General features: G+C 43.6%; 1 protein-coding gene across 1 annotated transcript; it reads left to right on the top strand.

Moving 5' to 3' along the window:
• Positions 1-204: 204 nt before the first annotated feature.
• OLIG1 (oligodendrocyte transcription factor 1) lies at positions 205-2591 on the top strand. Its single transcript, XM_039521768.1, has one exon. It carries the CDS (start codon positions 429-431, stop codon positions 1116-1118), a length of 690 nt encoding a protein of 229 aa, XP_039377702.1. The 5' UTR covers positions 205-428; the 3' UTR covers positions 1119-2591.
• Positions 2592-17243: the final 14652 nt, after the last annotated feature.

Below are 17243 nucleotides of genomic sequence, written 5' to 3'. Positions count from 1 at the left end.
GGAAATGGGCTCCGGGATGGCAGCGCTCCTGGGCTGCAGAACTGCCGAGCAAACCTTACAATAAACTTCTTCTTGTTAGCCAAGTGCAACTCTTCCTCCCCGCAGCAGGCGGCAACCAATGAGAGCCCGTCTCTGCCCAGCTTTGGGCTCCCATTGGCTGCCCACTGCCATCCCTTTGCCCAAATGGGCGAAATGGATTTAAAGGGCCCCGGCTAGCTCATTCCCTTCCCCAGACCTGAGCGACAAGCTCCTCGCGGCAAATGTTTCCTACCCACCGTGGCCACCTTCGGTAACGTGAGCCTAGGGCGAAGGACACAGCCCTGGGTGCTTGTGCGCGCTGCCGCTCCCTGGCCCTGCCCGTCAGGCCCCCACTCCCCCAGCCCTCACTATGAAGGTTTGCAGCCTCGTCTGAAAGCAGCAGGAGGACCATGTTGAGGCAGCAACGCCCAGGTGAGGTGCAGCTGGGGACAGCCCTGTATGAGCTGGTTGGCTACAGGCAGCCCTCCTCCGCCTTGCTCCCTAAGCAAGTGCGTGACAAGCCGGAACCTGCTCCCGAGCAACAGCAGGGGCTGGGCAGTGCCAGAAGCGGCGGCGGCAGCAGCAAGACCGAGCAGAAAAAGGAGCAGCAGCAGCTGAGGCGAAAGATCAACAGCCGGGAGAGGAAGAGGATGCAGGACCTGAACCTGGCCATGGACGCGCTGCGGGAGGTGATCATGCCCTACTCTGCAGCCCACTGCCAGAGCTCCCCGGGCAGGAAGCTCTCCAAGATCGCCACGCTGCTGCTGGCCAGGAACTACATCCTCTTGCTGGGCAGCTCGCTGCAGGAGCTCAGGCGGATCATTGGGGAGATGAGCGGCTCCGGGCCCAGGCTGCTGCTGGCCGGGCTGCCCCTCTTCGCTGCGCCGGGCTCTGTGCTGCTCACCCCGGGGAACTTGAACCACCCGGACAGCCTGCGGTCCGCCAACAAATACCTCTCGCTGTCCCTGGAGGAGCAGCAGTGCAGCCAGCTGCATCTGGCCGGGGGAGCCAGCCTGTGCACCTGCGCGATCTGCAAGTTCCCTCACTTCATCCCCTCCAGCCTCAGCCTGGCCGCCGTGCAGAGCCAGTTCTCCAAGTGATCGCAGGCGCGGGGCGGCGGGACTCGGGGAGCGGAGCGGGGTGGGGTGCCAGGCCGGGGACTGCGAGCTCCGGGCTCAGCGGCGCTGGGGTTTTCGGGGCGCTCCGGGCAGCGGGAAGGACCGCGGGCCCGGGCTCCTGGCTGCCTGTTGGGGAAGGGCCGCTGAGCACCGCTCGTTGGCTCAGGCCTGGTGTGTTCCTGAAGGCGCGTGTTTGCAAGGGGCTGTTTTCAGAGCAGAACCGAGGCGGCTGCAGAGCGAACTCCCAGCCCCTTGGCGGGGCGAACCCGCGCTGGGCGCAGCTCTCCCACAAGCTGCAGGCTCAGCAGGCCTGGCCGAGTCACGCTGCTGGAGAGTCAGCTGGGGTGGGCCAGCCCCGGCCTTGCCGTCGCTATAGCAGCGATTGCCCGGGGTCCCCCTGCATGCGTCCCACAGGTGAAAGTAGAGGAGAGGCCAAAATCATCGTGACACTTGAGTCGAAGATATGGAAAATAATGCCTAAAAGATCCGTTTAATGGAGCATCTTCCACAATGTTTTATTTAGCTAGGAGAGTATCTAATTACTGTAGATGGAACCGCACCCTGGCGTACTGAGCTACCATTCAGGGTAATAAAGTAACAGGTCTTAAACAACATGTAGAGTTAAAGGTATGTACTAGGCAGTGATTTAAAGGAGACAGTACTTTTTGTATGCAGTAATTTTCTCTTTCAGTAACCTAAACAGAATCCAACTTGTTACCTACTTGCTATCATTTAGACTCCTAGAAATGTAGGACTGGTAGGGACTTTCATCTTTAGGAATTTTTTTTAGAACTGAAACAGGGGTTGGTTTTTTTTAAGTCTTGTTCGGGGGAGCAGATTATTATTTCTAGATAGGTTTAACCACCAACATTTGAGTGTTGCTTGCAAACATAATGCCACCTTGAACACATAAGTACCATAGTTTACTAAAAAGGAGAGAATGCATTCCTGATGATATGCATTACCCAGAGAAGATAATTAACTTGATCTAATAGAGGAAAATAAGGTAGGACCACTATTTTAGGAAAGCAAAAGTTGCCCCCCTCCCATACTGTGTTAATCCACATGATGTTTTCAGAGGCAGTGTTATTACTGCAGATTTGTAAGAATAGACAAGGTCAATCCTGAAACACTTTTAAACAAAGGTTTTTGAAAAAGTACAGAAAGTGTTTCTTCATAGCCAGCCTGTACATTAGTTAAAACACTGCAAAAAAAATGAATCCTCAACACCTATACTAATACAAGTGAAATATACATTTAAAAGCAATGTTTATGATGGGGTTTTTTTTGCACTTCTGGGAATGGGTTTTCCTTGTTTTGTTTCTGTGTAGCTTATTTTAATAGCATATTTTAACTGTACTGTTTTATCACTGTGATCTTTTTACTTGGAAATGTACAGTCATAATAAAAATCACAATTTCCCTGCATCCTGTCAGCTGACTTAATGATTGAACGAGATGTTCTTAGCCAGTTGACAATATTTACCTGGTTACAGCTATTAAGAAATTTTTTTATTTCTTGATGTTCAGGGCATAATATAACTAGCGTTAACACTTATTATTTATTAAGTTATGATCTGGAAAAAATGAGTAAGAATTTGTTCCTACAGACAAAGATAGAGCTGGATTCCCACTCTTCTAAAGAAGAATCACAGAAATGGAGGGCTGAAAGGGAACTCCAGAAGTCATCAAGTCTCACCCCTTGCACTGAGGCAGGACCAAGTAAACCTAACTCATTCCTAGTAGGCATTTGTCTAACCTGTTTTTAGAAACCTTCAATGATGGGGATTCCACAACCTCCCTTAGAAGCCTATTCCAGAGCTTAACTACCTTTTATAGTTGGAAAGTGTTTCCTAATAGCTAACTTAAATCTCCCTTGCTGCAGATTAAGCCCATTACTTCTTGTTCTGCCTTCAGTGGACATAGAGAGAGGACTGGTCATTCATTCTCTAATAGTTCTTAACCATCCTCAAATATGTTATCAAGCTCTTCTTGTCTCAAGATTAAACATACCCAATTTTTTTAAACATTTCCTGATAGGTTTAGAAAACCTGACCTTTCATCATTTTTATTGCTCTCCACTGGACTCTCTCTCCAACTTGTGTGGCATTCAGAACTGGATGCAGTACTCCAGCTGAGGCCTCACCAGTGCTCTGTAGTGAGGGACAATTACTTCCTGTGTCTTACATACAACACTCCTGTTAATACACCCCAGAATGCTATTGGCCTTTTTCACAACTGCATCACATTGTTGACTCATTCAATTTGTGATCCACTAAAACCCTAGATCCTTTTTCAGCAGTACTACCACCTAACTAGCCAGTTACTCTCCATTTTGTAGTTGTGCATTTGATTTTTCCTTCATAAGTGCAAAGTACTTCACTTATCTTTATTGAATTTCATCTTGTTGAATTCATACCAGTTCTCCAATTTGAATTCTAATCCTGTCCTAGACCCCAATTCCTTAGTTTGCTTATGAGCATGTCATGTGGGGCTAATTTGAAAGCCTTACTAAAAACAAGATAGATGACATATATTGTTTCCCTCTACCTATTAGGCCAGTAAACCTGTCAAAGGAGGAAATTTAGGTTGGCTTGGCAATGATTTGTTCTTTGACAAATCCATGCTGGTTATGCTTTTATTCCTATTATTCTCTAGGTGCTTATAAATTAATTGTTTAACAGGAACAAATTATATCTTTTCAAGTATCAAAGTTAGGTTGGCTGGTCTAATTCCCCAGGTCCTCTTTGTTCCCCTTTTTAAAGATAGGAACTGTGTTTGCCCTTCTCCAGTCCTCTGGGATTTCACCCATCCTCCATGAGTTCTCAAAGATAATTGCTAAGGGTTCTGAGATTGCTTCAGCTTGTTCCTTCAGCACCCTTGAATGAATTTCATAAGGCCCTGCCTACTTGAATACATCTAACTTATCTCCATATTCTTTAACCTGTTCTTTCCCTGTTTTGGCTTATGTTCCTTCCCTCTTGTTAATATTAATTGTATTAGATATTTGGTCACAATTAACCCTTTTAGTGAAGACTGAAGCAAAATAGGCATTAAACACCTCAACCTTTTTTTGTCATTAGCCCTCCTCCCCTACTAAATAAAGGACCTATGCTTTCCTTTGTCTTCCTCTCACTCCCAAAGTATTGAAAGGAGCTCTTCTTATTCCTTTTTATGTCCCTTGCTAGGTGTGACTCATTTTGTGCCTTAACCTTTCTGATTTTGTCCCTACATGTTTGCACTGTTCTTTTCTACTCCTCCTTAGAAATTCATCCATGTTTCTACTTTTTATAGGATTCTTTTTTGATTTTTCAGTTCATTAAAGAGCGCCTGATGGAGCCATATTGGCCTCTGACTATTCTTCCTATCTTTCCTTTGCATCAGGATAGCTTGCAGTTGTGCCTTTAATATTGTCTCTTTGAAACTGCCAGCTTGCTTGAACTCTTTTTTCCCTTAGATTTTCTTCTCATAGGACCCTACCTACCCATTTTCTGAGTTTGTTAAAGTCTGCTTTTTTTTTTTTTAAAAGAGAGATTAGAGATCTCCTGTAACAACAACATGGAGACACATTGGTCAATGTATCTTTCCAGTTATTGACAAAGCTATACCAATTAAAGCTGTGAGCGCTTATGAAAAAGTGACTCAGCCATACCTGGTAAAGCCTAGCAAGTTATAGCTAACTTAAGATGACTATTGCACAACATGGGTGGTGATAGTATAAGGTTTATGCACCTGAAGAAGTGGGTTTTTTACCCACAAAAGCTTATGCCCAAATAAATCTGTTAGTCTTTAAGGTGCCACCGGACTCCTTGTTAGTATGAAGTCTGTATGTAACAACTGAAGAGAAATGACTGCCAAGACATTCACTCATTGCCTAGAATCATTTACTGATACTAGATGCACTGCTGACCTGGCTGTGACATCACTACGCCACTCAGAGTTGTAGACACATTACATTCAAAGTAATAAGTCTTCAGGCCTGAGCTTGCAGTCTTTACTTCAATGGAAATTTGCATGAGTAAAGACTGCAGGATCACTCCTATGAAAATAATTAAAAATCTTTCTGTCAAGCCAAACTTGCTATCTTTTTTTGTAAATCTGTTTTAATCACCTTTCTCCTGCTAAAAGCATTTCACAGTAGAATTTTACAAACTCTGTATTTCTTACTGCGATGTTGCTATGGTTTTGACAGCAAAGTTGATGAGCTATGTAAAGCTTGCACAATAACCCCCCACTCTTTTACCCAAAATGTAGCAGATAACTAATAATAGCAACACTATTTTAGCTGTTATATCATGCTCTTTATCCAGAGATCTCAAAGCACTCTACAAAAGGGGGAAAGTATAATTTCCCCCATTTTACAGGTTATTGGTAAGAGAACAACAGCTTTCATTCTGAAAGAAAATGCTGTAATATGATCAGTTAGGGTGATGGAAGTTGTTCACATTTTCATGGAAACACTAAGGATTGTGATGTTAGACTATTGATTAATCAGAACATGTAATGGCTTTCTAAAAATCACATCTCTGATCTTGGATAGGGCTACCCAGAAGTTTATTTGAGCTGTGACTGAAAACATTCCTACTCGATCTACTATTCTTTCCCTATAGCCTCACCTGACCAGGCTCTCAGACATTTGAACTTAACACAGGCTACCTGAAATAGGCCACATAATGAATAAGACGTATTAATCTCATGCAACTTCCTACAGAAATTGATAGTACTTTCTTAAAGCCCCTCTATATTTGCTCATTGGCAATAGAAATCAATAGCTTCCCTCTTTTCATAACTTCTATGCAAGAATAGTTTCCATTATAGCCTCATGGCAGATTTTAGAAAATAAATTGGTATAAAGAGAGGAGAGGAATAGATTCTTCTAATTCATGGCATCAGCTAAACATCCTTCTAGTGATGCTTTCCGAAAGATCTCCAAAACATGCACAATATTTGGTTTTAACCCTGAACAAATTAAAACCACTTGAAACAAAGCACATGCATAGCTGTATAAACAAGAAGAATATTGGTCATAACTCTCAGTTGTAAAACTCAAATGAACTTTGCTCTTTAAAATTAACCATGTGGCTCTCGTCCTAGCTCCTAATTTGTATTTCACAACAAAAAAACAGCACTGGGTGGCATCGCTTTAAGGATGGGAGGATTGTCTTAAAACATGGTAGATGATACAGGGTGGAGAAAAAAATGTTAAAACTATTTGATGTTTAAATGCTTGACCTTTGATTCCTAATTCTTGCTGTGCCATAGGACTGATGGGATGTTTGGCTAATGTGGAGACAAAGGGCAGCACTAACTTTGAACATATCTATATTTTTTGATGGGCAGGAGTGGGTACTAAATACTTGAAGAAATTTGGTCGGGCTGGGAGGAGGACGTAACTGTCCAAATACTGAATTTCTTTGTTAACTTACCAAAGAATAAACCCAGGGCCCAATTCTCTTTTGTGCCCTAGCAAAGTAAACACAACTTATACTGGGCAGAAATGGTCCCTGGGAAATAACCCCTATGCCAAAAAGTTCACTGGCTGGCATATAGTTACCACAGTGATCCTCCACTGCAGTAAGGGGTGAATAAAAGTCATAGCGAGGCCAAAGTACGCTGCATCTGAGCTAGTTTCAGCAGCCAATGGCCTGTAGGGTATGCTGGAGGCTCCTCTAAGCTATGCCAGGGGCTGGATAGGCCTTTGGCTTCCTCAGGAATATGTGGACCATAATAATGGCTTAAAAAGCCTATTACCATTATGTGACAGGATGAACTCACCTCTCATGGGTACCTCCTGTTGGCTGGATACAAACCTGCGTGCTCTCTCTGTCTCTGCTCACGGTGCCCCCTGTCGGATGGTGCCCTTATCAGGCTGTTCTTTAATGGCTCAGCCCTCCGGCTAAGCCACACAGAGTCTAAAAGGGAGGAACCCTTTGGGGGTAAGGAAGGTCCACCAGGGCCTATCACTGTGCCCTTGTTGGTATCTGTGGCCCTGCCTCTGGGCTCAGTCCTTAGCCCCTTCTGGGCTGTCTTTAAGTCTGTCCCTGCCCTGTTATGGGGCAGTACCTGCAGGGATTTCTCCCTGGAGACTCGTTGCCTTTAGCAGCTTTATGGTTTCTCAGCTCTCCGGCCAGGTCCCTTCTTAACTTCAGTCCCTTTCTGGGGGGTAGGGGGTAACAAAGTTCAATGAATGGTTGACGCTTTTCAGGGTTTCAGCCCCATCCCTGGGCCTGTTTAAATTCCCAGCCCTTTTCTTGGGCTTCTAAACAAAACTTGGCCCCTTTTGGGGGCTTTGGCCAATTCCCCAGTGGCCAGTGGGGGGCCTAGGCTGCCCCACCTTTTGTCTCTGGGAGGAAGCTTCCAGCCCCACCTCGTTGGGCTAGGGCAGTCCATCCTACCAGCTCCTGAGGGGTTAGGGCCACAGGAGTGGGGAACATGTGCTTCTGGGATGGGTTGGACTGGGGCTGGCCTCGGCCCAGGGAGACTCACAGCACCACAGTGTCTCCCCAGAGCTGCAACCTCACGGATACCTCAGCAGGGGGAAGGGTATGGGCAATGCCCCTACCTCCGGCTGAGCAGAGGGACCCTGCTCCCAGTGCCTTCCCCCAGTGACCCTGCACTTGGCCTGGGGACACCATGCTCTCCCCACCAGTTACCTTCTCCTGCTGCGCCTCCCCCGGGCACCTTTCTGGCTCGCTCAGTCCCTGTGCCCGGCAGCTGGGCCCAGGCAGGGAGCGGGACAGAGCCACTTCTCATGCCAGGTGAGGCACATGCGATGCGCAGTGGCTGTCAGAGAGAGCCCAGCTAGGGAGGCAGTTGCAGTCTGCCCTGTGAGCTCCCCGCCTGGGCCTAGCCGCTGGGCCCGGGCTGCTGCTGCCTCCTCCCCAGCCAGGCTGTCTCACAGACAGTGACCCTGAGTGGAGTCAGCCGGCATGAGAAGCAGCTTCAGACCACCCCCTCTACTCCCCACCCAGATCTGGCTGCCGGGAGGGTGGGGCCAAGTGAGCTGCAAGTGCTCAGGGGGAGGTGCAGCAGGAGAAGGACAATGTAGACAGTACAAGGCCGATGGGAGAATTCACCCGTCAATCTAGGTACTGCCTCTCAGGGAGGTGAAGCACCTACATAGGGGGACCAGATGTTCCGATTTTATAGGGACAGTCCCAATTTTGGGGGCTTTTTCTTATATAGGCACCTATTACCTCCCACCCCAGTCCCGATTTTTTACACTTGCTGTCTGGTCACCCTATACCTACACCACCTCCCATTGGCACAGGTAGCATCTTCACTGAAGTGCTACAGTGGCACCAACCCTAAGTGGTGGAAACATTACTTGAGCATAATATGAGAACATAAGAGGCTGCTTATAGTTCAGCAGGCAGGGCTATCACTGAAGGAGGACCAACCTCAACAGAGGGAAGATGGACCTCATGGCAAGAAGAGATTAATTATTAAGGCTGGGATTTCCAAAGAAGTCTAAGGGCATTAGAGGCCAAATTCCCAATGGGGATGGGTACCTAACTCCCTTAGGCTCATTTGAAATTCCCAGCCCATCTATGATTCAAAATCCTGTGCTCTATCACACACAGATGGGAGCTGATGGGGTCGTTGAGGCTCCTAGCATGAACACAGTTACAAACCCTAGGCTGAAAAAGGTTTCTATAGTAAACATACAGCAGAATACAGTTGAACAGAAAATAATTACATGTGTGGGGAGCCTTGAATGGAAGGGAATGGATGCTGCAGGAAACTTCTACTACACTGCAATTGTCTGGACTGGAAAAAAGAGAAAGGCCAAGAGGAAAGGTTCTAGCTAACTCATTGCTCATAATTTAAACTGGTGTCGCAATGGCTATAATTGCAATAGGACAATATCAAGTCACAAGTGACAAGTCAAGGAGAGAACTCAGGCCAAGGATTTAAAATTAGGTGATGTGACGCATGGAATAAGCTGTCCCTCTGAAACTCTGCTCAGTAATAAAAGGTAAAATTTAAAAAAATGAAGCAAAATTCCCATCAAATGTGCTGAGCTTTGCCTGGTTTCCACTTGAAACCAGAAACCTTTCCCAAGCACCCAAAACTCATACAAAAGTTTATCACAAGCCTAGGCAGAGTTTTAGGTTCTGTTATAGAAGTTTTGCATAGCTTTCTAGCAGGGGCGGCTCTAGCAATTTCGCCGCCCCAAGCAGCGCAGCACGCCGCGGGGTGCGCTCTGGCGGTCGCCAGTCCCGCGGCTCCGGTGGACCTCCTGCAGACATGCCTGTGGAGGGTCTGCTGGTCCCGCGGCTCCGGTGGAGCATCCGCAGGCACGCCTGTGGGAGGTCCACCTGAGCCGCGGGACCAGCGCACCCTCCGCAGGCATGCCTGCGGCAGGTCACCGTAGCCGCCGGACGACCGGACCCTCCGCAGGCACGCCGCCCTTGGCGCGCAGGATTAAATTCACCCCAGACCAGAAGCTAGTCACAAGGCTTATGTACCACTTAAGTTTCACTTAAGACCTATTTTGAGAATTTAAATAGGACTCAAGTGGTGCATAAATTTGTGCTGGCCCCTCTGCACAGGTGTGAATTTCACACTAATATGGTTAAGGCACAATACTGGCAGTCAAAAAAATCTAACTTCGATTCCGGTTGCAGACTTCATGTGACTAATAATGCTTACAGCGGCTCTGTGAGGCTAAATTCATTAATGTTTGTAAAGTACATTGAGATCCTCAGCTGGAAGGCACTATAAAAAATTATTAGGAAAAAATTCAAGTTGTCCAATTAAAATAAACTAGTAAATATAACTGTTTAGCTGATACCCAACTTTTAAAATGAAGCTTTCCCAGTGTTGCTGAGCAATGTTGTAGCATAATTGCTTGATTTTTGCAGTGTAAAATGGGCAGCCAGAAAGGCCATCTTGTGATATTTTAAACTCTACTAAATATTCAAAATCTAGTTACAGAAATAACATAGAAGAACTGTTGTATGGTTTGGCTCTTTTGTTGTTGTTGCTGCTGCTGCTGTTTTGCAAAACAAATCTCTCATATCTATTTTCTGAAATGTATATTATCACCAGCATTGACATTTTGATTAAAATCTCATCACATGGAGGCAATTTTTAATTGAAGTTCCTTCTATATAACCTACAATGGGAAGTGTCAGACAACCTTAAGTACATGCACCACTGCCAGCTCTACCTATAATGAATTGTCTAACCCAAAGTAACATCATTAAGAATAATGATGGGACACAGCTCAGATAGAACAGTAATGAAGGTCATATAAGTATCTAGACAGACAGATCATTTAATAAGACATTATTGATTTATTAAACAGCATTCAAACACCTTTGGGATTCAGAAGTTCCAAGGTGCTCATTGCAATCAAAATCTCTCAGAAGACAAAATTAGCCAGGTTTTTGAATTAGGCCATTAATCTCTTTGCCTATCATTTTTCTTTGGAATAGCCCTTGGAAACCACAGTGACAAAATCTTTTACTGTCATTGAATCAGATTTCAGTTTTAAGAGTGAGGTCTCCAGCCACTGAAGACACCATTTATTTGGTTTTAGTGAGTAAGATTACATTGTGTGCTTGGACATGATTGCTTTATGATGTAAATAAAGTGATTTTCACTGAAGACACTGTACAACAACCCAGCAATGAAAATGAATGAATTAATTAATTAAAATGTCTCACGGGAATCAGGTTACTACTAGCAAAAGAGATGGTTGAAATGGGATCAAACAAGCATCTGTGCCACATTTGATAGACACTGATTTGGAGTGAACTATTGAAAATCATTGGGTAGAGACTCACTCCGAATAAATTATTCAGCTCCAGAGCATATGTGCCCTCATGTTTATGGAAATACAATACATCATTCAGCACAAACTGCAGAAGTCTCAGCCGATCATGGGAGCCAGTATGGCAAGATACAACTTTCTGAGCCAAGTCTGCATTTTAAAACTAATAATTCTTTTGGTTACCCTGCTTTGTTCTGCATAGAAGTGTCTAATAAATGTAACTGATTTCAGACAGATCATTGAGCACCACGTCTTCTGGCAAGCCCACTACAACAGAGAATCAGAAAGTGAATATTTCTGAGGCAGATATAGGATTTAATGCTATGCAGAAGGCCAAGAAATAAAGAGAAAACAAGGTAATAAGTGAAAAGGCACTATCTAGTACAGCTGTAGGTTATAAGCATTGAGGAAAGAGATTGCATAATACTCTTCTATTGCACTCTGTGAATTTCCTGTTAGCTGGAGGGGGAGGAGGTTTTTTTGGGGAGAGGGGGGAATATATCATAGGAGATATCCCAAAACACTCCAAGCATGTTTTTAACTGAGACAGGCGACTATTCAACACTGTTTTTAAATTATGTTTTATTATGCAGTAGGATACCTTTACTGTGCTGCGGTTGGCAGGCAGTATATGTAAATTCACTAGTATTAATATGTTAGAGAATTATTTCTATATCCTATAGGTGGATTTTTACTAAAAACAACATTGGCATGGATGATCCCCTCCTTCAGAAAATACCCACAAGAGGTGGTCTGCTGTGGGGAAGGTTCCACAGCGATGGCTCCTTGTTGAGTTCTTCTAAATATACACACTGTGTTATGTTTATATGGGAGAAGGCAGCTCAAAGAAGGGCACTTTGCACTTGGAGCAGAAGATGGTGAGGTTTATGCCAATCTTTAGTTCCTCGGGGAGTTCATTCCACAGTCTCAGTCCAGACTAGAGAAAGCTCTGTCTCCTGAACAGACAAGCTTTACCCTCTGGCCAGTGCCAGAGGAGTGGAGCTGTTGACCATGGGTTTCATTCTGGACCTTTAGGTAATCTTTTAGATATGCTGGGCCCAGGCCATTGAGCACCTTGAAGGTAAAGACTGAGACCTTGAACTGACTCAATATTCTATGGGAAGCCAGCGTAAAGAGTAGAGGACAGGGCTGATATGCTTATGCTAGCCTGTGTTGCTGAGATGTCCTGCAGCATTCTGTACTAGTTGGAGTTTCCTAAGTGCTGAAGGTTTCATGCCCAGATGTGCTGTCGTGCAGACAAGAGGTGATGAAGGCATGAATAATTGAGATCAGGGTTTTTGTCTGCGAGGGTGGGGTGGAGTCTCCTAGCCAACCAGAGATGGTAGAAAGCATTGTGGATACTGCTACGTGAGAGTTTAGCATCAGCGAAGAATCCAACAGCACTCCTAAGCTATAGCCTGAATAGACCAATCATGGGTGTGTGGCTTCAACCAAAGGCGACTGCATTGTGACTGCAAACTGTTCACAGTGCTTTCCCTCTGCCCATCAGCCTATCTTCTTTCTTGCTCAGGTTCAGCTGCAACCAGCTGTTCTTTATCCATGAGCTGATCTCATCCAAGCACTGGGCTATCTTGGTGGTAGTGCTATGGTCATATATGGTAAGGATCGATAAAGCTATCTGATATCTGCATATTACTGGCACTTGAGTCCATGTTATTTTACTAACTTATTCATCTAGTGGCTGCATGTAGATGTTGAACAGGACTGGAGAGAGAATTGGTCCTTGTGGGACTCGGCAAGTGAAGGGTCTAGTGGCACTCTGCAGTTATTTCTTCCTAACCTTCATTAGTTAGAAGTTGGCTTATGCCATGAAGCGTGAAGGTTTATAGCCTTTCCAAAACTGTTGTCTTTTTAAAAAATTGTTACTGTTATAACTTTGAATATTCTTGTTAACCATAAAAAGAGCTGATGTGTTTTTTTAATCCATTGTCTCCTCCTTCCGCTCACAGGGATGTTGTGAAGCCTAATTAAATGATATTTGCTTAGTACTTTGAAATCTTTGGATGACAAATTCTGGAGAAGTATTATTATTATAGTGAACAGAATGTAGAAACCAGATCATGAGTAAGAAATATATAGCTGCAACACTGAGATGTAAATAGCTATGACACCAGAACTTAATAACATGGAGTTGATATCCATTCTTAGTGGCTATGGACGGAACAAAATTTGATCTTCCTAACTGCGGAACTTAATAGAGGTTTTTCTGTAGTTGGGTCTCTTTTCACTTTGTCAGTCTATTTTTCTATTGGCAGAAAAGCCTATAAATCTGTTTTAATGTGAAACTCTCGATAAAGGAAGGGGAAAGCAAATAAGATATTTAAAAACACATTTCAAACTGCTGGTGTTTCTGTTTCAGAATTTCAGTTTATGTTTGAGTAGCTTTCTCAGCAGGGATCCGTGTAAATTCTTTTACATTTCTATGAAAACAAGGGTAGTCTGGGGCTACTTTGTGGCAGCTCAGTAATTATGGAATAGAGCTGTCTTCTGGGAAAAACAGCAACAACCATAACTTCTGTTGCACATAGTAAAATAAATTTCCACATTTGCTTCTAGATTCAGGAAACCTAAAGATAAATCCCAACGACTTGGTCTTTTTCCCCTCCTCTCCAGAGAAATTTCACAACTGACGTATGTAAGATTAATGAAGCAACACTATGGTAATAATACAATTGATCCTGCTGTAGTAATGAAAATGTAAGTAGAAAGACAGCAGGCAGAAGACCTCAGATTTTCACTAGAAACCTAATATTCAGCCTTATTTAGCCTGTTTTTTTATGTCAGGTTTTTGAGTGGAAAAGTAGCCCCACTTGTCAATCAGCTAACTTGCAGTGCTAATAGATTCTGGTATTTAGGGGGTCAGCACAGAATTTAATTTAACAACTTACAATACGCCCACATGCCCAGAAAATGTGGACAGCTTGATAGGGTTCACTGAGCCAAAGAAGTAAGACCAAAACAGTGCATTAATGTATAGGGGAAGAATAGTTGCAATCAGTTCCCTTGTGAATTGGACAGAGAACTTGGAGATGAAGCAATTATCAGCCATCGGGGATTAATAGTAAAGTGTGAATGCCAAGCTGTATATGTTAGGGGCAGAATATGTTGCCTATAGAAAACAACAAAGAGCGTTTCTTACTATTAAGTGAGATTAAACGTAATGGCCTGATTTAATCACAAAGGCAGAATTAAATTCAGATGGCAACTTCAAAGTGGACACATGCACAGAGACTACTGCATACATTTACATATAGCTGGCATAGCTTGGCTTGCATCACAATGGGATAAAGTTTCTTTGGCCACTTAAACAATTTTCTATTCTTTGCTTTTTGTTAACATTCACTGTATTTATCCCTAAATTGCTTTTGGTTAATAAGATGGAGCTAAGAGTTATATTTATTCATGGAAGCTGTACTTTTTAATTCTTTCAAGTAAAAAAACAAAACAAAACAAAAAACACAGCAGCAAAGGGTCAACAAGAACAGAAGAGCGGTAATCAGATAGCTACAGAAACCTGTTATAGTGACCTGTAGTCCTATTTTTCATCTGCCCCCAGAGGTACCACTGCAGGTTCCAAGCTTGACACCTTACAAGAAAAGTATTTTCCTCTCATCCTATTTGTGAAGTATCCGGAGTTTTAGTTTATACTATAGAGTAACATGGAGATTCTTTGAAATGTTCAGACTATTTTAATCTTCCTCCTGTGTTATTCTGAGTTCCTTTGGTCTTGATGTTCAGAGATCCCTGCAGCTCTCACTAACTCCAGTTGCAGTTATGAGTCCTCAGCACCTCTGAAAATCAGATCTTCAGGATACCAAGGATCAAACCCTTAACTTGCTCATGAGTTGGTTGGGGGGAGCAGGTTTACATTTCATAGCTCATAGGGGTATTATGATGTGAATGACCAAAACCAACATTCTAAGAACCTAAACCTGCAAATGCTTAGGCATGAGCATAACTCTACTCAAATGAGTAATGTTACACAAATGCAGAGGTGACTGAAGGATCTGACTCTAAATCTAAACTAGCCAACATATCTCCCTGGGACCAAATCAACCGGAAGCTATAAGTGTTCCTGGACCAAATTCTACCCTGCTGGAGCCCTTTAAATCTAGAGTACTGTAACTTCTTTGGCTTTAGTGGAGTTACTCAGAATTTGCACTATTTCCCCTTCTGTGTAGGTGACCATTTGCTGCATGTCAGTCGCCTAAGACTGAAGAAGCTTGTACATATTCCCATACTCTTGGGAAGAAGTTGCACTGTAAACACAACTCCAAATTAGATACACACAAGAGAAAAAGAAAGGGAGGCATTTTACATTTCTTTCAAAGCAAATGCTCTAAACAGAGGCAATTTCAGAAGGACTCAGGTATCTCACTTATAGCAAAAAGCTAAAAGGACCCTATAGCACTTCACAAACTAAAGCATCACTGAAATGCAGGGCCCATCAGAGGGTGGGCCAGGAGGGCCATTTGGCCTGGGCCTCAAGCTCAAAGGGGGCCTCAAATTTAGACACTTGTTAATTTTTTGGCATTTGATAAGTTTCGCAACTCGTTTTTATGCGTATTCCTATTGGACCAAAATGTGACACATTCTCTCAGCGTAGAGCTGCAAATTTAAGCAAATAAGAGATGTGATTTGGTAAAAGACATAACTTTTTGCTAACTGATATAGATTTTGTCATATTAAAGAGTTAAAAATGTTCATAAATCTTGCATATTTTTGTCAGTTTGTCTGCATCAGTGGCTTCAGGTGAATGCACCTTCAACGTGTTGAAGCAGGTAAAGAACGATCACTGTTCAACTATGGGACAAGAGCATTTGAATGGGCTCCCCATGCTTAATATCAACTGTGACGTTGCACAAAAGCTAGATTTTTCCTCAATAATTAGTGCATTTGCACGAAAAAAAGGCTAGGAAAGCATTTGTTAAATAAAAAAATATTCAGATTATGTCTCACTCTTTTTTTGGTGCCTAATTTTGTTTTTATTTGTTGTCATTTTTTATTATGGCTAGGGGCCTCAAAAGTTGGAAGTGGCCCGGGCCTCTCTGGACCTCTGAGAGGGCCTGCTGAAATGAATCCATTTCTGAGGTGGAAGCTAGCACCCAGTCAAACAACTAGTAGCCAACACATTCCACACACTCTGGAGATGGACTTAACCCTTAAAGTTTGTATACAAACCTGGACTTCTGTCAAGTTCAAGAGTATGAGATCCAGGATATTGGGTTAGTCACCAGCTCCATTTTAAACCAAGTTTAGAAACTCTTTTCAATGCTTTAGCCTGAATATGAAATAAGGTTACAGTCCCATCCAGAATATAATATGGAATCATGCTGTAATTGGGCCAGAGGGCAATTGTGTTGCAACTGAGTCTTCTGACACAATTGTTTTTGTAGCATAGAGAGAGCCTTAGCCACAACATGAACATGGGCTTATATCAATGGAACCAAATACCTGCAACAAATGGAACATGGGGGAAAGAGCCTAGAGCAGAGATGGTGGTTCAGAACTGGATCATCTACAGCAGCGGTCCCCAACCTTTTTGGCACCAGGGACCGGTTTCGTAGAAAAAAAAATTTCCGCGGACCTGTGGGATGGTTTGGGGACGATTCAAGTGCATTACATTTATTTTTGTACTTTTATTTCTATTATTATTGTAATATATAATGAAATAATTATACAACTGACCATAATGCAGAATTAGTGGGAGCCCTGAGCTTGTTTTCCTGCAACTAGACGGTCCCATCTGGGGGTGATGGGAGACAGTGACACCCGAAGTGTGTTGCTTATGTCCAGTCTACTCCGTAATCTCGTTTTGGTTGCTGTCACTGCAGAAAACCCTGCTTCACAAAGATAGGATGTTGAAAATGGAAGTAAGCTTTTCAGTGCTTTTGTGGAAATCTCAGGATATTCCGCCTTGACTTTAATCCAGAACGTATGGAGATTTGAAGTCGTCTCAAACATACTTTTAAGGCCACCGTCATTTGTGATCTCAAGCAGTTGATCCTCTTCTAGCACGGATAAAGTCGATTCACCTGGCTTATTCACAAATGGGTCGCGGATCCATTCCTTCCCAGTTCGGGGGTCTTTTGTGGTTGGGAAGTAATGCTCAAACTCTTTTGAAAGCTGAGATAGGTGATCATGCACCAGCTGGGAAAAAGAAGGCCCTGGCTCAGTCTCTTTCAAAATCTCTGCTAATGTTTGAAACATGTCAAAAATCCCAATGTTCACTCGTCGCCCCCATAATTCTAGTTTGGCTTTGAATGCAGCCACTTTATCTGCCGATTTGAACACAGTTGTCATTCT

The sequence above is a fragment of the Mauremys reevesii genome, linkage group 1, assembly GCF_016161935.1.
Source record: "Mauremys reevesii isolate NIE-2019 linkage group 1, ASM1616193v1, whole genome shotgun sequence".
NCBI classification, from domain to species: Eukaryota; Metazoa; Chordata; order Testudines; family Geoemydidae; genus Mauremys; species Mauremys reevesii.
The sequence above is the reverse complement of the archived record's forward strand: the minus strand, read 5'-3'. Positions and strand labels throughout refer to the sequence as shown.